Below are 20,822 nucleotides of genomic sequence, written 5' to 3' on the forward strand. Positions count from 1 at the left end.
GGGGGCGGTGCGAGGCCCGGCCAGGCGCCCCGCTGGCGGGTCGCGCGCGCGCTCGCGCTGTCTTCCTGCCCTGGAGCCGCGCCGCGCCCCTCCCCACCCGCTCGCGTAGGCTCCCGCCCGCTGCGCGTTTTGTCCTGCGTCTCGCCCCGTCCGTGTCCTGACTCGCCGCTCTTGTCCTTCCTCCCGCTTTTTCTTCTCTCCCGTCGCGGTTTGAAGATGCCCTCGGCCACCAGCCACAGCGGGAGCGGCAGCAAGTCGTCCGGACCGCCTCCTCCGTCAGGTTCCTCCGGGACTGAGGCTGCCGCGGGAGCCGGGGCCGCCGCGCCGGCTTCTCAGCACCCCGCAACCGGCACCGGCGCTGTCCAGACCGAGGCCATGAAGCAGATTCTCGGGGTGATCGACAAGAAACTTCGGAACCTGGAGAAGAAAAAGGTGCCATGAGTTGGCGGGGAAGGGAGGGGTGGCTGCGGCCGGGCTCTGCGCCCCCTCCGACCCTGGTCGCTGGAGCCTGCGCTTCTTTCCGTCTCGGGAGCGTTACTAGGTCCCCTCCTCCCACCCCGTGGTCCCCACGTCCCGTCTCCACGTTCACCGGGAGCTTCGTGCCCAGAAAACGGGCTCCTGGAGGAGGCACTTGTCACCTGACTCGGACGCGGCACTTTCCCCCAGGCCTTTTTATTACTCTTCCGCTGTGGGTCTGGCTTTTTGGCCTTTGGGAGTGGGACATGTGAGGGTGGGGGGCCTGTCGTCAGGACTTCACTGTATGGTGCCCTTCTTTCCATCTCCGAGGCCCGATTTCTCTGACGAGGGCCCAAAATGAAGAGGTCCCTGCGCGGGGGGCTCCGGGCTCAACCGACCGCCTCGTGGAGTTGGGGCGGCCTGTGTCCTGTAGCCTTGCGGTCTGTCCGCTCGGTTACCATGCATTTGAGACCTGTCGAGCGTCCCCTTTTCTTCCGTGGGAGAGAAGTGTGTTTAGAATCTTAAGGCAGAACTGCCTTTCCGGCAGGCCCATTTTGAATGGATCTTCGATTTGCTACCCCCGCCCCCATGCGATGGGCTCCCCTGCGTTTCCCTCTTTGTTTCAATTGTTCAGGTGTCCCCCGGAGCCTCACGCTCAGCTCAATCGCGAGATGATTTTCTGCAGCGACTTTTTGTTCCTAGGGGACTCTGAAGGGGCGGGGGACTGCCAGGATTTAGATTCGTTGGGGGCTGGGTCCTGGGGAGACTGGAGAGGATGGCTGGGACTCGGGGCACATGGAGAGAGCGTCTAACATGGCGGCGGCTGCGGGGAGAGGGAAGCGCTTTACTGGAGCTGCATTGTGAGCACAAAGCGAAAGCAGAGGGGGAGGGCAGAGACCAGGCAGCCGCCCCGACTGGCCTCCTTTGGCCCCCCTCTAAAAAAAAAAATCGAGCCACACCCACGAATTTTTGGATTCAATATTTAGTCCTTGTAGATCACACTACTGAGGTATATCTTCATCTGCAAGTCAGCCTTTTGTTTTATGCTTTCATCGCAGGACAGTGTAAACTCTGTTTAGAGGGGCGTGTGTATGTATGTAGAGAAAAGGTCTGGGCAGAGTGAATAATTAAAATGAGTAAGATCAGAGGTGGAAGGGGAGAAACAAATTAGTCGTTTGTGAAAACGAGGTAATTACGTCTGTGACTATCATGTTAACTTGAATTTTACCTTGTAAAGTAAAATGAAACTTTGATAACTTCTACTGTCTGCCTCTAGGAAAACATATTTATAACATCTTGAATTTCCAGGAAATCATTTTGCAGTGTTTATGTAGCCAGACACCTAATAGTGTTACTTAGGTGCTGATATAGTAATTGGCTAAAACTTGGGCTGTGGGAAATAAGTTGAAGAAAACTGGTGATGTTTAGGTCTTATTAGTTTTACTTATTTACTGATATATTTTACAGTTTGGGAGAGTTTTAAAACATTTAAATTTGATACTTCCCTGTCTCCTCTTCAGTATTAAAGGTTGGGAGTTTTACTTGAATTTCATGGACTTTATTTGAAATTGAGAGATGTTCTAATCTTGGGATTTCTATCTTTTTTTCCCAATCATTTATTTTGATAAATGTGTGTTTTGTTATAGGTAATTGGAATAGTAGATGTAGTTACATCAACAAAGTAACAAAAGTATTTTAACTGTAAGCTGTAAGGTAGCTACATTCAAATGTTGAGTGGAATAAGCATGCCCACGGCCAGTATCTTCTGAGTCTGACACATGATATAGTTTACACTGTTGAAATTGAGACTAACTTGGGTATCTTCTTAAATTTTTTTTTTTTTTGAGACGGAGTTTTGATCTTTTTGCCCAGGCTGGAGTGCAATGGCACAATCTCAGCTCACTGCAACCTCTGCCTCCCGGGTTCAAGTGATTCTCCTCCGGCAGCCTCCCAAATAGCTGGGAGTACAGATGCCTGCCACCATGCCCAGCTAATTTTTTGTATTTTTAGTAGAGACAGGGTTTAACCATGTTGGCCAGGATTGTCTTGATCTCTTGACCTCGTGATCCGCCTTCCTTGGTCTCCCAAAGTGCTGGGATTACAGGTGTGAGTCCCTGTGCCCGGCCTCTTTTTAAAATTTTAATGCAGTAAGCAAGCCTACTGATCTGGCTGCTACTTGAATTTTTGATTCTTCAGAATTTCTTGGAAATGTTTTCTTCTAGGATAGTAATCTGAATGTAAATATTAATAATTATGAACATTAATGAATTAATACTAATTATGAACATTAATGATTAGTGATATAAAGTGTAGAGACATTAATGACTGAAAGATAACTCCTCAAAGAAGTTAATATAAAGGTAGGTGCTGACTGGCAGCCAATCTAGTTGTGAGGTGGCTGTTAGACTCTACTGTTCAAGTACTTCTGAAAAAAAATATAAATCTAGTTTATAAGCCCCTCCTAGGACTTGAACCATGACTGGTCATTAAATGTGTATAGGTGCATGTGAATTACTATACTCTGTCATACCCTACCCTCAAGTTATTTTGTTTTTTTATTTTTTGAGATGAATCTCGCTCTGTCGCACAGGCTGGAATGCGGTGGGACGATCTCGGCTTCCTGCAACCTCCACCTCCCGGGTTCAAGTGATCCTCTTGTCTCAGCCTTCTAAGTAGCTGTGATTACAAGTGTGCACCACCACCCCAGGCAATTTTTTTTTTCCTTTGAGAAGTCTGGCTCTTGTCCCCCAGTCTGCAGTGCTACGGCTTGATCTGGGCTCACTGCAACCTCCGCCTCCCAGGTTCAAGTGATCCTCTTGCCTCGGCCCCCCAAGTAGCTAGGGTTACAGGCCCCTGCCACTACTCCCAGCTAATTTTTGTATTTTTAATAGAGACAGGTTTTACCTTGTTGGCCAGGTTGGTCTAGAACTCCCGACCTCAGGTGATCCACCCGCCTCGGCCTCCCAAAGTGCTGGGATTACAGGCGTGAGCCACCGCGTGCGGTCAGATTTTTTGTATTTTTAGTAGAGACGGGGTTTCACCACGTTGGCTAGGCTGATCTCGAACTCCTGACCTCAAGTGGTCCACCCGTGTCTGCCTCCCAAAGTGCTGGGATTACAGGTGTGAGTCACCATGCCTGGCCTCCCCTCAAGTTATAAAGGAGAAAATAATGTAATTATTACATAATTAACTAGGCTAATCCATACTGAAAGATTGCCATGTTAATAATGGAGATTTAGCAAACTGCACAGAGTAAGTTTTTTTTCTGTCTTCTCAGTGTTTTAAGTGGTAGATAGCAGTAAAAAGGTCCTAAGTTACAGTTAAGTCTTGAGATTTTTCTATAAGCCACAGACTGAACTCTACCCACTTAAGTAGTTAGGTTGGCAGTATTGATGTTGACTTAACTGCTATTAAACCTATATATTTTGCCTTTTGAAAAACTCAGGGTATTTGGATTTTCCCTAAATTTAAGCACATCTGGTTTTAGTTTAAATCCTTTTATATTTAGATGATTTACTTGTGAGAAGACTTAACTGTTTTTAAGTATAAGTGAGCATTTCTAATGCACTAAAATAGGATTGCTTTACAAATCAGTTTTGAATTCCTCTTTAGAGACCCTTGTGGAGTAAAGTGAGGTACTGTTTACAATTGGATTTGCTTTGACTTCATTTAGCAACTTACATTTGAGCTATATTTCAATCTTGACCTATTATCGGAGCCTTCTGGACCAAAATGCTTTTTTTATGGATTTTAAAATAAGTATCCTGGCAGAAATGACTATGGATATGTAGTGTTGTTTAAATTAAAACAGATAATTGAAATAATTTTACTGTATTTTAAAAAACAAAGTTGTTTATTTTCTAATAATTTGAGCCATTAAAGAAAAAGCTAAGCATCTGCTCAATGAGAATGCATGCTTAACGTTGATGAAATATGATCCTATTATGTAATGCAACAAAAAGGCTTGGTAGGTTTTTAAATTCAGGCTTCCAAAGAGTACATGAGGGCTGGGTGCGATGGCTCACGCCTGTAATCTCAGCACTTTGGGAGGCCGAGGTGGGTGGATCACCTGAGGTCGGGAGTTCAGTACCAGCCTGACCAACATGGAAGAAAGCCCGTCTCTACTGAAAATACAAAATTAACTGAGCGTGGTGGCACATGCCTGTATTCCCAGTTACTCGGGAGGCTGAGGCAGGAGAATCGCTTAAACCTAGGAGGCAGAGGTTGCGGTGAGCTGAAATTGCGCCATTGCACTCCAGCCTGGGCAATAAGGGCGAAACTCGGTCTCAAGAAAAAAAAAAGTACGTGAATGTTTATCAAAGAGAAGAAATACAGCTGTGATAAAGAGAATCAAGTGTAAAACTCCATTTGCAAATCTTACAGGTAGTATTGAATTGAGTGATTAACTGCCTAGTTTTCTTTATCAGTTCATTGGTGCTGAACTGGGCCCTAGGCTATGCAAGATATTTCGAAACTAAGTCTTAATTTTGACTGAAGAGAGACCTCATTTGATTTTATTAGATGTAATCACTTGTGATATAGAATAAAGGATGTTTTAATAGATGACATTTAAAATTGTTATATTCTTTGTGAATATAATAGGTTTAGATTCTAGTGACTTTGGTAGGTGAAAGATTTTAACTAATGTTCACTTGCGTAAAATGCTAAAATAGCCTGACAGCGTTTTAACCAATATGTGACCAAAACTGATAGCCAGAAGTGTAGTGTTTTTTATACTTCTTCCTGAAGGCTTTCTGCACTTCATTTTTACAGTTAGTAGTATTCTTTAAAAAGAATGCTGTTTTTGTGAGGGTAACATTTCTTTCTAGAACGTTGCAGCGTGTCTGTGCTTAGAATTTTCGTTGCAGTTGTTGTGCAGAACTTAGGTGTTCAGTGTTTTAAATTAAAAACATTCTTAACTATTTTATAAGTAAAATCTTTCATTGAGGCTATTACCTGAAGCCTTCTTTGACATTTAAGATCTCTTGATGTGTTTGCTTTTCCATGGGTTGCAAGAACTATTGTCTGCAATGCAGAGGGCAAGATTATTTTGCATTCAGCTTGTCACAGAGAAAAGCTGTAATGCTTAATTTGTTTCCCTTTGCTTGACTGTGTGTTTTTATGTGTAGCACTGGGAAGTATTTAAAAAGGTAAAGCTCTGAATTCCCCCAAGTGATAATGGGTATCTTTTTCTAGGTTGAGAGTAGAAGCATATTACATTGAGAATGTATTGTTTTAACCTGGCCAAATTTGTTTACTCTAGGATACTACCCATGTGGCAAATATTTGAATGAGAATACATTTTGTGTGACTTACAGATTAAGCATACAATTTGCCAAAATTTTATGTAATTAATTTCCTAGTTTACATTTAGGGCTAGATGAAGACTAGTACTGTTTCATCTTCTAGAAAAACTAATACTTTTCCTTTAGTAAAAGTGTTAATTTTTGCAATACTTTTGCAGAAGGTTAAACTTACAGCAACTTAGTCATAGCTGTAATCTTATACTGTTATACAATTTAAAAGATTTTTTATTTTTATTTATTATCATCATGATTTGAGACAGTTTTGATCTCGTTGCCCAGGCTAGAGTGCAATGGCGCGACCTCCGCTCACTACAACCTCCCCCTCCCAGGTTCAAGCTTTTCTCCTGCCTTAGCCTCCTGAGTAGCTGGGATTACAGGTGCCCACCACCACGCCTGGCTTAAATTTTTGTGTTTTTAGTAGAGATGGGGTTTCATCATGTTCGCCAGGCTGGTCTCAAAACGCCTGACCTGAAGCGATCCACTTGCTTCAGCCTCTAAAATGTTGGGATTACAGGCATGAGCCACCACGTCTGGTCTAAGAGTTTTTTTTAGAGCTTAAACCACCTTAGAATTTAGTCCAATTCATTTTATATGGAAGACAAAATTGAGATGTTTATATGGAATGACTTAGGTTGGAATGGGTGATTTCCAAAGTTTCTCACAGTTTTTTTTGAAACAGAAGTTTGCTCTGTCGCCCAGGGCTGGAGTGCAGTGGTGCAATCTCAGCTCACTGCAACCTCTGCCTCCTGGGTTCAAGTGATTCTTGTGCCTCAGCCTCCTGAGTAGCTGGGATTTACAGGTGCATGCCACCACGCCTGGCTAATTTTTGTATTTTTAGCAGAGACGGGGTTTCGACATGTTGACCATGCTGGTCTCGAACTCCTGACCTCAAGTGATCTGCACGCCTTGGCCTCCCAAAGTGCTGGGATTACAGGTTCATGTGAGCCACCAAAACCGGCCTCTTAAATAATGTTTTGTGGGAGTAATTAGACTTTGTAATATTCCATGGCCTAAGTGTAATTTTCATGTTTAATTATGTAGAACCAAGTAAAGCCTTTTGCTTCAAATCCTTAGTTTTTCTGTTTTAAAAAACTGAATGCCAAAGAAAAATGCTTTCCATTTTTTTATTATTAGACCTTTATTACTGTCTCATTGTTAAACTTTGTGTTTGTATTGTCCGGGTAATGGGGTTCTGAGAGTATTGGTAAGGCAAAATCCCAGTGTGTCAGGTATCATTGGTACATCCATATTGTAATGAAATAAACTTTTATTGAAGTTTAAACTCTTAAGTTTTTCTCTATGTTTAGCTCCCTATGTACATTTGTCAGACTCTACTCAAGCTTGGTATGTTGTAGATCAGAAAAATCTGGAGAAAGCATTACCAGTAGAGAGAAATAAGAAGTATGACAACCTTTTCATCCAAATTTACTGTATTCCAAGCTTCTGGGTATTTTTTGGTAATTGGTTCCTTTTTCTGGGGGAAATGAATGGTGTGTGTGTATACAGTATAGAAGAGTGAGAAGAGTAGCAGAAGAGAAATTCAGCCAAAGTTGGAACTGTAAATTGTTTGGTTTTAGTTCATTTATTTCTTTCTTTCACTAGCTCTACTACAGTGCTTTTGTTAGATAGACTGTGAGTACAAAAACGTGGATGAAAGATACTTTACTGGGTAGAGTTCAAAATTCAAACTTCGTGAGGAAAGGGGAGGGTGTGCTTCTTGACTATGCTCAGCTAAAGTAGTTTGTTTCCTTTAACTTCCCCTGTTACCTATTGTCTGTACACTTCTTGACTTTTTTTTTTGTTTTTTTTTGTTTTTGTTTTGTTTTTGAGACGGAGTTTTGCTCTGTCGCCCAGGCTGGAGTGCAGTGGTGCCGTCTTGGCTCACTGCAACTTCCGCCTCCTGGGTTCAAGTGATTCTCTTGCCTCAGCCTCCTGAGTAGCTGGGACTACAGGTGCGTGCCACCATACCTGGCTAATTTTTTGTATTTTTATTAGAGACGGGGTTTCACCATGTTGGCCAGGCTGGTCTTGAACTCCTGACCTTGTGATCCGCTTGCCTCAGCCTTCCAAAGTTCTTGACATTTTTTATATTGCCTTGTGTTGTTAACCTTACATGTTTTTCTAAATTGGTAATAAGCTCTTTGTGGGCAGAGACTATTAACATCACTCAGCTGTGCTTTCTCACACATGGTATATGCTGAATAAGTATTTGCTAGTTTGGCCAAATCTTTACATAGAAATATCTGTAGCTTCATTAACAATCCTGTGAAAATGGATTAATCCATGCGATTAGGGAGGAAATGATATTTGCACGAAACTATTTACTTCCAGTGTTTTTTATTGAAATTGATTTTTTTCCTGAAGGGTTTTCTTTTTTTCTTTTTTTTTTTTTTTGAGACGGAGTCTTGCTCTGTCGCCCAGGTGCCTGCCACCATGCCCGGCTAATTTTTTTGTATTTTTAGTAGAGATGGGAGTTTCACCGTGTTAGCCAGGATGGTCTTGATCTCCTGACCTCGTGATCCGCCTGCTTCGGCCTCCCGAAGTGCTGGAATTACAGGCGTGAGCCACCACGCCCGGCTCCTGAAGGGTTTTCTTTTTAGTTTTTACAGGTGCATAGAGTTGATGAGTAGGCAAGTAGAACACTTTTTTTTTTTTTTTTTTTTGAAGCTAGGTAGCAGGCTGGGCATGGTGGCTTAACGCCTGTAATCTCAGCACTTTGGGAGGCTGAGGCAAGTGGATCACCTGAGGTCAGGAGTTTGAGACAGCCTGGCCAACATGGTGAAACCCTGCCTCTACTAAAAATACAAAAAATTAGACAGCCATTGTGGCGTGCAGCTGTAGTTCCTGCTACTTGGGAGGCTGAGACAGGAGAATTGCTTGAACCTGGAGGGCGGACGTTGCAGTGAGTCGAGATCATGCCACTGTACTTTAGCCTGGGCGACAGAGTGATACTCCAATCTCAAAAAAAAAAAAATAAATAAATAAAGCTGCATAGCATAAGCAAGATATGTAAATGGTCTTAGGAGAACACAGATAATTTTTATTATTAGAACCATTGTACATTATTGGAAATTTCATCGCATTCTCAATACTGTTCTAAAAATATTTTAAGTTTTATTTTTTAGAGACAGGGTCTCACTCTATCACCCAGGCTGGAGTTCAGTAGGGCAATCATAGCTCACTCCAACTTTGAACTCTTAGCCTCAAGTGATCCTCTTGCCTCAGCCTCCCAAAGTGTTGAGATTACAGGGATGACCCACTGTGCCTGGCCCACCTCAATACTGTTATCCGAACATAGAAATAACTGAAATATACTTTAGTCATTAAAAAACCCTTTGGGCCTACACTTTGAATTACATTGAACTACTTTTTACATTGTGGACAGGAAAGATAGTAAGCAAAAGTTTCCTCAGTTTTTAAAAGGACAGTAGAAAGAACACACTACAATCTACAGATGATCCATGGCAGCTAACTTCAAATGCTGAAAGCTTGCTCATGTAGCAGGAGTTTGTGCTGTTCTAGAAAATGAAAAAGTATTAAACAATGATGGTGGGGATGTAATCTTTTTGTATTTAACTCCCAAGGAATGTATTAATAGAAATAAGTTGTAGAGACTTATGCTAAGGAATAGCTTGGTTAAAGCAACTCGTATTTTGAAAGATGCCCTGTAAGATTATTTATGATAATTTGCTTTTCAAATCCACAAACTAGACTTTTTAAGAATGTAGTTCAAAGTAGGTGATGCTGGAACTTGTTAACATTTCTTTTTCCTACTAGAGTCAGCTGCTTCAATTCACTCAGACTTACCTGCCTAATTATAACCTTGGACAAGGAATAAGGGTTTTTACAGGATTGGCTTTTATCTTTTTTAAAAAATTGGACAAATGGCTTGTCAAACTTAACTTCCTAGATACTAACCTACTTGAAAAATTATCTTATAATGGACCCTTAGGTAACATCTTTTTTTTTTTTTTTTGAGATGGAGTTTTGCCCAGGCTAGAGTGCAATGGCGCCATCTCAGCTCACTGCAACCTCTGCCTCCCGGGTGCAAGCGATTCTCCTGCCTCAGCCTCCCCAAGTAGCTGGTATTACAGGCTCCCACCACCACACCTGGCTAATTTTTTGTATTTTTAGTAGAGACCAGGTTTCATCATGTTGCCCAGGCTGGTCTCGAACTCCTGACCTCAGGTGATTCGTCCACATTGGCATCCCAAAGTGTTGAGATTATAGGTGTGAGCCACTGCGCCCGGCCTAGGTTAGCATTCTTATGCCATTCTTAGCATTCAGAAATCCAGCATTCCCAACAGGTATTCATTCAGCTTCTGCTTTACCCAGTCTTCTAGGGCCTGGTAGAATGCTCGTTTCTCAATGAAAGTTTGTTTCATTGGTGTGCCACTCTTTAAGTTCTTGGTATTAGAAGTATATCCTTACTGGCTGGGCACAATGGCTCATGCCTGTAATCCTAACACTTTTGGGAGGTTGAGGCGGGCAGATCACCTGATGTCAGGAGTTCGAGACCAGCCTGGCCAACATGGTGAAACCCTGTCTCTACTAAAAATACAAAAATTAGCTGGGCGTAGTGGCTCATGCCTGTAATCCCAGTTACCTGGGAGGCTGAGGCAGGATAATCACTGGAACCTGGGAGGTGGAGGCTGCATGAGCCAAGATTGTGCTACTACACTCCAGCATGGGTGACACAGTAAGTGTCTCAAAAAAAAAAAAAAAAAAAAAAGAATATATCCTTACCACCACTGTTTAATAGTCTTTGTTTTCTGGAACAGCATAGACTCCCACTACATGAGCATGCTTTCAGCATTTGAAGAAAGCTGCTGTGGATCAGCTATGGATCGTAGTGTATGTTCTTTCTACCCTGCTTTTAAAAAGTGAGGAAACTTTTGCTTACTATCTTTTCTGTCTTCTGGGGATTTCACTAGCTAACAGTATCAGTTGAATTTGTGGAGGGCAAATAGGAGACAGTCAGTTGCCTACCATTGTGGGCAAAGTCAAAAGTCAAAACTGGTGATTGTCTAAGTGAAGAACAGAGAATGTGGGGATTGATGACTTGAAATAATACCTAGAAAAACTGCTAAAGATTGGGCTGGGCGTGGTGGCTCACTCCTGTGATCCCAGCACTTTGGGAGGCTGAGGTGGGCGGATCATGAGGTCAGGAGATCGAGACCATGCTGGCTAACATGGTGAAACCCCCTCTCTACTAAAAATACAAAAATTTGGTGGGTGCCTGTAGTCCCAGCTACTTGGGAGGCTGAGGCAGGAGAATGGCGTGAACCTGGGAGGCGGAGCTTCCAGTGAGCTGAGATTGCGCCACTGCATTCCAGCCTGGGGAACAGAGCAAGACTCCCTCTCAAAAAAAAAAAAAAAAAAAAAAAGAAAAACTAAAGATTATGGAAAGTTTGAGAGGAAAAGAAATATTTTGTCTTTGCAAAAGTTGGTACAGTACTCTAGAGGTGATTTATTTGGCCTGGATACATAAAATATAGCTAGGTGCTCTTAACTACTTTGGTCATTTTAGGGTTCATTTTTAAGTATTCCCTCTCAGTTTAGAGATCTCCTTATTTGAGAATAGGAATTAACGTAGTTTTCCTGGATAGCCAAGTTGGTTTTTTTCAGATGTTTCCTCCTAATCTTTCTTCCAACTATTTATAATTGTCTAGTTGAATAATTTTTAGGGTTTTTTGGAGTTTATCATCTCTCTTGCTATTTATTTTTAATTGCATAATTAAAAATTTCTTCTTAAATTTTTTATTTATGGAATTTGTTGGCTATAACAATAAAGAAGCAAAGCCCAGGAGGGCATCTATCATGGATATCCCTCTTCTGGCACCCTAATGGCACTGTACTGAACTTAATTTTAAAAATCCATTTCAAGAAGGGAACTTTGGTGGTAATGAAAAACTCCTTGGGAAGAATGGAAGATCTAGATGTACTGCGATTCAGCCAACATAATAATCCGATTGGAGAAAGGAAGAAGACAGCAGCAGCAGAGGCAGAGCTGGAATGTAGCAACAGCTGGAATCCAGAATGACATTCTAAGGGGGAGGGTTGTTAAGGCACAAATGATTTTTCTGGGATTTAAGACCTCACTTAGATAAGTTATTTAACTGTGTCTTTCAATTTGCAGTTAGGTGAAATATGATTGGTAGTAGTGCCTCCCTGATAGGGTTAGCTACCTTTTACATTTGAATGTCTGTTACATAGTGAATACTGTCAACTATTAAAAGCAGTAAAGAAACAGGAAATAAAGTGAGACTGGATAGCACTTGTTGGGATAATTATTTCCCAGTACCACATGACTCTGACATGTACTGGGTGTGGTCACACCTCTCTATCCCGTGATTCTCCCTTAAAGACTCTGGGTAGGCCGGGCACGGTGGCTCAAGCCTGTAATCCCAGCACTTTGGGAGGCTGAGACGGGCGGATCACGAGGTCAGGAGATCGAGACCATCCTGGCTAATATGGTGAAACCCCGTCTCTACTAAAATACAAAAAACTAGCCGGGCGAGGTGGTGGGCGCCTGTAGTCCCAGCTACTCGGGAGGCTGAGGCAGGAGAATGGCGTAAACCCGGGAGGCGGAGCTTGCAGTGAGCTGAGATCCGGCCACTGCACTCCAGCCTGGGCGACAGAGCGAGACTCCGTCTCAAAAAAAAAAAAAAAAAAAAAAAAAAAAAAAAGACTCTGGGTAATCTGGGAAATGGACTGATATTTATCTCGCTCATATGTGTGCTATAAATGGATTTTTAATACACGTAGGATACTCAGTAGCTGAAAAGGAACTCTAAATTGAATTTCAAGATAGAAAGGATCTAAGAGGGCAGGTTTGTGTTACCAACATTGTAACGAGTAGGCTTTCTGATGAAGATCGTATTTTTTGTTTTTTGTTTTTTTTGAGACAGAGTTTCGCTCTTATTGCCCAGGCTGGAGTGCGATGGTGTGATCTTGGCTCACCGCAACCTCCATCTCCCGGGTTCAAGCGATTCTCCTGCCTCAGCCTCCTGAGTAGCTGGGTTTATAGGCATGTGCTGCCATGCCCGGTTAATTTTGTATTTTTAATAGAGACGGGGTTTCTTCATGTTGGTCAGGCTGGTCTCGAACTCCTGACCTCAGGTGATCCACCTGTCTCGGCCTCCCAAAGTGCTGGGATTACAGGTGTGAGTCACCATGCCCGGCCTGAAGATACATTTTTATGCTAGGAAAATGGTTTCATTCTCTAGGAAAAATGCTTAATATTTATTTTATGTGTTTCATGAGTAGTTGACCAATTTATTGTTACCTATTATGTGTTAGCCATGTTCCAGCCTAAGAAAGAATAAAGCTGGCTGTCTGGAGACCTTTATTACTCCTATCTTTACCATTCTGTTCTTAGTATAATGTTGGATCTGTCAATGTGACAAGCCATTTGTTGTTTATTCACTTAGTTAATGCTATACATTTTAACACCAGTAGACAAATTTTCTAGTTGGACTTTAAGCCATTTGAATAGGAAGTGACAATAGGAATGAAGCCACTTAAGATGGCATCATTTTTCTCTTGAGTAGTCTGTGCTTTCAGAGGTTAGGCAAATTGTATTTGGAGAAGTACAGATACCATATCCTTTTCCTTATCATGGAAGGCCACTTAAGGAGTGACCTGAGATTCTAGCTATAGTAATCTTTATAGCTATTGTAATAGCTGCTTTCATTTTGAAAAGTAGAAAATTAGACCAATTGTCGTAAGAGGCTTTCTGTTTATAGTGTACATTTTGGCATTTACCGCTTAGTTTAACTTCTGAGGTGTCAGCTAAGAATGCAAGATTTGACAAAAGTACTATTTATAAATGGAAGATGGTAAACCTTAATTTTTTTCTCTCTCACCTCTCCTTTTCAAAGATGGTAAAACCCCTAAGGGTGTTCAGATCATAAACGGGTGTTTCTTTTTTTTTTTTGTGATGAGACGAGAGTCTCGCTCGTTCACCCAGGTGGAGCGCAGTGGGCCGGATCTCAATCTTTTATTTATCAGCCACTGCAAGCTCGCCTCCCGGGGTTAGCCGTTTCTCCTGCCTCAGAAGCCCCCTCCCCGTAGGCTGGGCGACTGACAGCGCGGCCGCCACCTTCGCCGGCGTAGTTTTTTGTCATTTTTTTATATAGGGAGACGGGGTCACCTGTGTTAGCAGGATGTCTCGGATCTCTTGACTGGGTCGGTGTGATCCGCCCGTCTCGGCCCTCCAAAGTGCTGGGTTACAGGCTTGAGCCACGGCCTGCCACGGGTGTTTTCCTCATGAAATAGTTACTAAGATTGGTAAGCTGGTCTAGAAACCCAACCACAGTTCAAGTTTTCTGGGTTGTTTTTAAGTTTCAGCTTTACAGTTTATTAAACAACTTCCAAATTAAAGCCGCCATATAATGGTTTTTAAGGTCACTAATCATATCATATGTTTGATTCAGAATAATTTACTTCCAGGTTCTACTGGGCTATATCAAGTTAATTACAATGTATTTGAATGAGATGAGTGTTTCTCAAACTTAAGCATGCATCAGAATCACCCAGAAGACTCGATAAACTATAAATTGCTGGATTCCCCCAACCCCCACTGAGTTTCTGACGCAGTAGGTCTGAGGTAGTGCCTGAGAATTTGTGTTTGTAACAAGTTGCCAGTTGATGCTATGTTGCTGGTTTGGGGCCCACAGTTTTAAAAATCACTGACCTAAACCAACATAGGGTCTCTGCTCTGCAGAGATCTGATTATATATAATAGTAAAACAAAGTCCCTACCAGATCAGATTCCATGGTGATAAAGTTCTTTGTGTACCTGAATAGCTGAGAGATCAAGAAATCTTATATTTTACTGATAAGGGAAAAACTAGTGCCTTTTAATTAAGTTTTTATTGTCATACCGCAGTTTTCTTAATAAGTTTTGGTATTTCCTCAGATGAGTGCTATTTTTTAGAAACTTTGATCAGACTTAGGATCCTGATTTCCTGAAGCTTAGGCAAGGACAGGGGATAGGATATTTATAATAGTAGTGTAGAAAGTGTTAATGGCCATGGAAGAACATATGTAATGCTATGGTGAAACTTTCTTTTTTTATCGTGCTTAGAAAAATTTTATATGGATGACCTGTAGTTTCTTTTGATCTCACTCTTGGTCAGGCTGGAGTGTGGTAGCGTGATCATGGGTTGAGGCTACTCACTACAGCCTCAACCTCCCCAGACTCTGTGATCCTCCTACCTGCACCTCCTGGGACTGCAGGTGCGCGCCACCACGCCCGGCTAATTTTTGTATTTTTTGCAGAGACAGGGTTTTACCATGTTGCCCGGGATGATCTCGAACTCCTATTCTTGAGCTCAGATGGTTTGCTTACCTTGGCCTCTCGAAGTGCTAAAGTGCTAGGATTAGAGGCGTGAGCCACTGTTCTCGGCCAAGACCTATAGTTTCTGTAGGTTTTTAATTTGTTTTTGTTTATTTATTTATTATTATTATTTTTTTGAGACAGATTCTTGCTGTCACTCAGGCTGGAGTGCAGTGGCACGATCTTGGCTCACTGCAACCTTTGCCTCCCAGGTTCAAGCAATTCTTCTGCCTTAGCCTCCCGAGTAGCTGGGACTACAGGTGCCCGCCACCATGCCCGGCTAATTTTTGTATTTTTAGTAGAGACAAGGTTTCACCATATTGGCCAGGCTGGTCTTGAACTTCTGACCTTGTGATCCGCCTGCCTCAGCCTCCCAAAGTGCTGGAATTACAGGTGTGAGCCACTGCACCCGGCCACCTTATTTATTTATGTTTTTTGAGACGGAGTCTCACTCTGTTGTCCATGCTGGAGTACAGTGGCATGATCTTGGCTCACTGCAACCTCCCACCTCCTGGGTTTAAGTGATTCTCCTGCCTCAGCCTACTGAGTAGCCGGGACTACAAGCATGCGCCACCGTGCCTGGCTAATTTTTGTGTATATATATATGTATTTTTTCCCAGTAGAGATAGGGTTTCACCATGTTGGCCAGGCTGGTCTCCAACTCTCGACCTCGTGATCCACCCGCCTCAGCCTCCCAAAGTGCTGGCATTATAGGCGTGAGCCACCACACCCAGCGTTGTTGTTGTTGTTGTTGTTGTTGTTGTTGTTGGCATTATAGGCGTGAGCCACCACACCCAGCGTTGTTGTTGTTGTTGTTGTTGTTTTAAGACAGTCTTACTCTGTTGCCCAGGCTGGAATGTAGTGACACGATCTCGATTCATTGTAGTCTCCACCTCCCGGGTTCAAGTGATTCTCGTGCCTCAGCCTCCTGAGTAGCTGGGATTACAGGTTTGTGCCACCACGCCTGGCTAATTTTTGTAGTTTTAGGAGAGAGGAGATTTTGTCATGTTGGCCAAGTTGGTCTTGAACTCCTGACCTCAAGTGATCCACCTGCCTTGGCCTCCCAAAGTGTTGGGATTACAGGTGTGAGCCATGGCGTCGGGTACCTTTGATTTACTACGTTTTTTTGATTGAATAATTCAATTTGGTGGGTATAAGGAACTGTGGTTTGCGCTTTGAAAATTCTATAAAAGATTCTTGAGATTGTTCAGTTATGATTTACATACTTCTTTCTTTACAGTAAACTCTTAAGTTCTTCACCTTTTAAAAATCTCAGTTCTTGGATTGAAAAACAAGAATCATGTTAATAGTATTACTAAATCAGAGTAAATAGGCATATGAGCTTTAATAAAAACGCACAGTTTTTTTTTGTTGTTGTTGTTATTTTAGCCAGGATACTGCACTGTCACCCAGGCTGGAGGGCAGTTGTGCTCATCACGACTTCCAACTCCTGGTCTCGTGATCGTCCTGTCTCAGCCTCCCAGGTGGCTAGGACCATAGGCACTAAGTTAAAAAATTTCTACGCCTCGATAATTTTTAAATTTTTTATAGAGACAGGTTCTCACTATGTTGTCCAGGCTGGTCTTGAACTCCTGGCCTCAAGTGATCCTCCTGCCTTGGCCTCCCAAAGTGCTGGGATTGCAGGCGTGAGCAACCATGCCTGGCCATAATGCATAGATCTGTATTTTGGCTATGCAGAGTTCTTTTTGCATACTTTCTTTTGTTGTAACGTTCCATGAAGAGATGTACTATGAAGCTGAGTTTCACATACTGGCTGTTTGCCTTTCTTTTTCATTTCCTCTTTAACCTTGTTCTGGTTATTGCTATATAACAGATTAATCGTTTAAGGAATTAAAACCATGATTTTCTTATGCGCAAAGATTCTGCCTGTCAGGGATTCAGACAGGGCACACAGGAGTTTTGATGTTTCTGTTCGATGACACCGGGGCCTCATGTGGGAAGACTAAGACTTGTTCATTCATATGTTTGTTGCTTGGATTAAAATGAGTAGAACCACAGGGATTGCTGATCAGAAGCTAGAGGCCTTTCTTCATGGCATGGCTTCCTTATAATGTGGCAGGGCAGTCTCAGAGTTACTGTGTTTGTATGATGGCTCAAGGTTCCACATACAAGTGTTTGGATCATCAGCAAACAAGGCAGAGATGGATTGCTTTTATGACTCAGCCTTGGAAATCATACAGCATCACTTATACAGTCTCACTCAGGTGCAGTGGCAGGGGAAGTGGACTAGTTGTTAATGGAGTAGTGTCAAGGTCACGGAGTAGAACAGTATGTGAGACTGCATGCAGATTTTGTAGCTATCTTTGGAAAATGTAATCTGCCATAGCTTTCAGTTTGGATGAATTCTAAATTTGTTATTGTGTAGAAAATTGGAGGTTTTCTACTATAGGATAACTTGTCCTACTATAAGAGTAGTATAGGTTCATAATTAAGGATTGTTATTGGTGAGAGTCCTGACAATATACTGAAGTCTGTCAATTTTAATATCTTTTATATTGCATGGAATTCTTTTCATTGTACAAACTATATGTTCATTGTACAGTAGTTAAGCGTATAAAACAAAGCAAAAGGAACACAACTCCACCTATAATTTTACCACTCAGGTACCATTCTTACCTTTTTTATTGTTTATCTTTTTATATTTATTTTCATCTCTACACAAGCATTATTTAGGAATTTGATTCTATGTCCATTTTGGTTAGATATATAAACTCTACCCCATGAGGGATGTATGGTGTATTTCTAGATTTAGCAACAATTTTCTTAAATGTACAATACTATAGAAAAAAAGGAAGATGATAAATACCAGGTATAAGTTAATAGCAGTGTTTCTTTTGTTCAGTACTAATGAACTGTGTACTAGCACTGAACTTTAGGCCCTCCTCTTTGTGTATTTTCTGTTTGTGTATTTTTAAATAGAGGAACTGTGATTATAATACTATTATTTTGGAATATCCTAAATCATAAATTCAAATCTTACTTAGTTTTTTCTTTTTTTAAAGATGGAGTCTTGCTTTGTCCCAGGCTGGAGTGCAGTGGCGTGATCTCGGCTCACTGCAACCTTTGCCTCCTGGGTTCAAGCGATTCTCCTGCCTCAGCCTTCCGAGTAGCTGGGATTACAGGTGCGTGCCACCACGCCTGGCTAATTTTTGTATTTTTGGTAGAGACAGGGTTTCATCTTGTTGGCCAGGCTGGTCTCGAACTCCTGACCTTGTTATCTGCCAACGTTGGCCTCCCCAAATGCTGGGATTGCAGGCGTGAGCCACTGGGCCCGGTCTAGTTTTTTATTTCTTAAAAGAAAAATAGCCTACCCTTTAAAAAAATAAAATTTTTTATTTAAAAAAAATTTTTTTTAAGCTTAAATTTTTTTAGAGCCGCGCGCCCAGCTTATGAGTCTTTCCCGCCTTTTTAAAAAAGAATGAATGTCTGTTGATCCTCAGAGTATCGTGAGTTAATTGGACACATCTTCTGCACCTGCGGTCAGATCTGTCATCAGTGTGAAAAATCTTTTTTTTTTTTTCTCAAATTAGTAGACTGAAATTTTATACCTGTTTATTTGGAGGCTTATAGATTGTGTGAAATAGTTCATCTAATAATAAAATTGGATACTTTTAAAAGCCTTTAATGTCTTAGTGATTATCTTGGTTTTATTTACGTACAGTGTTACGAAGGAATTGTGGTAGGGTTTTCAATTTGGGGTAGAATGTCTAGGCAAGTTGACATTTGTTTATGGTACAAAGAAAATAGATCATTTGACCTAAAAGAAAAAAAAAACAAAACTTATTACCATTGCTTTTGAACTGGCTTCCGTGGTTTCTGAATGCCCTTTATTAGAATTTAACTTTGTACTTTGTTTCACAATTTTATTATTGGTAAGGGGGTAAGGATCTATGTATGTTCATAATTTTCTGGGATTAAGTATTGTCCTGTTAATTTAGATTTATCCTCATTCCCTGTCCTCTGACCTTTACAATAATAACAGTTTGTGACTGTGTTGCATTACCTGAATATCTGTGGGGTCTTACCTAATAATAGTAGCCTAGGAAACCTGCAAAGTTTTAATCTTAGCAAGAAAACGTGATCTTAAACCAGATGTTAGTTTTCTATCCTCACCCTTGAACTAATAAAGCAAAGCTGTTGACTTGTGTACTAGTGAGGTGTGGTAGCTATCTTGTTCAAGATAAATGGATGAAGTACATTGAAGACAATATGCCCATGAGTTTATTCAGAAAAATACTTTTTTTAAACAATCGGGGTGGGGAGCACCGTCTCACTCTGTCACCCAGGCTGGAGTGCAGTGGCATTATTTCAGCTAACTGCAACCTTCACCTCCAGGGTTCAAGCGATTCTCCCACCTCAGCCTCCCAAGTAGCTGGGACTACAGACTTGCACTACCATACCTAGCTAATTTTTGTATTTTTTGGTAGAGATGGGGTTTCATCATGTTGGCCAGGCTGGTCTTAAACTCCTGACCTCAGGTTATCCACCCACCTTGGCCTTCCAGAGTGCTAGGATTACAGGCGGGAGCCACTGTGCCTGGCCTGAAAAAAGTACTCTTTTCTTTTTTTTGAGATGAAATTTCGCTCTTGTGGCCCAGGCTGGAGTGCAATGGCGCGATCTCGGCTCACCGCAGCCTCCACCTCCTGGGTTCAAGTGATTCTCCTGCCTCAGCCTCCTGAGTAGCTGGGATTACAGGCATGCACCACCATGCCCAACTAATTTTGTATTTTTAGTAGAGATGAGGTTTCTCCATGTTGGTCAGACTGGTCTTGAACTCCTGACCTCAGGTGATCTGCCCACCTTGGCCTCCCAAAGTGCTGGGATTACAGGCGTGAGTCACCATGTTTGGCCTGAAAATACTCTTATATCACCTAGTCACATGAATTCTTATGGGGAGAGGGAGAGACAAAAATTTAACCTGATAAATGTCTGATATGCTCACCTGATATAAGCAGGATCCTAACCAAATTGTGGCCCTTAGCCATGTGGGTGGGAGCCATATGCCTAGTCCATCTAATACTCTTTTCTTGTAGGAATGAATAATGTTGTGTCATTGGTTTACAGTACAGTCTTTGATATCATTCAGCAATGGTTGGAGTAGATCTAAAAAGTTTTATGTACTTAGGCTGGGCGCGGTGGCTTATGCCTGTAATCCTAGCACTTTGGGAGGCTGAGGCAGGTGGATCACCTGAGGTCAGGAGTTCGAGACCAGCCTGACCACATGGTGAAACCCTGTCTCTACAAAAAATACAAAAAAATTAGCTGCGCATGGTGGTAAGTGCCTGTAATCCCAGCTACTTTAGGGGCTGATGCAGTGGAATAGCTTGAACATGGGAGGCAGAGGTTGCATTGAGACAAGATCGTGCCATTGCACTCTAGCCTGGGCGACAAGAGTGAAACTGTCTCAAAAAAAAAATTTTTTTTTTTTTAATGTACTTAGACTGGAATATATCTTAAAAGTTTATTTAAGGCAAAATTTGAGACAAACTTAGAGGATTGTGTGGGTTTTGTCAAGCATGCTTAAGCTGGTATATACCTTCAATATGGAATGTAATTCTTTTTTTCTTTTAATATAGGGTAAGCTTGATGATTACCAGGAACGAATGAACAAAGGGGAAAGGCTTAATCAAGACCAGCTGGTAAATATGTTATATTTTATTTTAGACCTAATGCTCAGTATTTTAAATAGAAAAATT

The 20,822-nt window shown here is 41.9% G+C and overlaps 1 protein-coding gene across 1 annotated transcript in view; it reads left to right on the forward strand.

Moving 5' to 3' along the window:
* The window catches only part of CAPRIN1 (cell cycle associated protein 1), a 51,281-nt gene that overhangs the window by 1,251 nt on the left and 29,208 nt on the right, over positions 1-20,822 (forward strand). Inside the window, exons 2-3 of the mRNA XM_017849688.1 lie at positions 217-432; positions 20,703-20,765. Of these exons, the coding sequence (XP_017705177.1) occupies positions 217-432; positions 20,703-20,765 (279 nt within the window). The remainder of the gene's footprint in view (positions 1-216; positions 433-20,702; positions 20,766-20,822) is intronic.

Source organism: Rhinopithecus bieti, unplaced genomic scaffold (assembly GCF_001698545.2).
Source record: "Rhinopithecus bieti isolate Rb0 unplaced genomic scaffold, ASM169854v2 scaffold_32083, whole genome shotgun sequence".
Taxonomy (NCBI): Eukaryota; Metazoa; Chordata; class Mammalia; order Primates; family Cercopithecidae; genus Rhinopithecus; species Rhinopithecus bieti.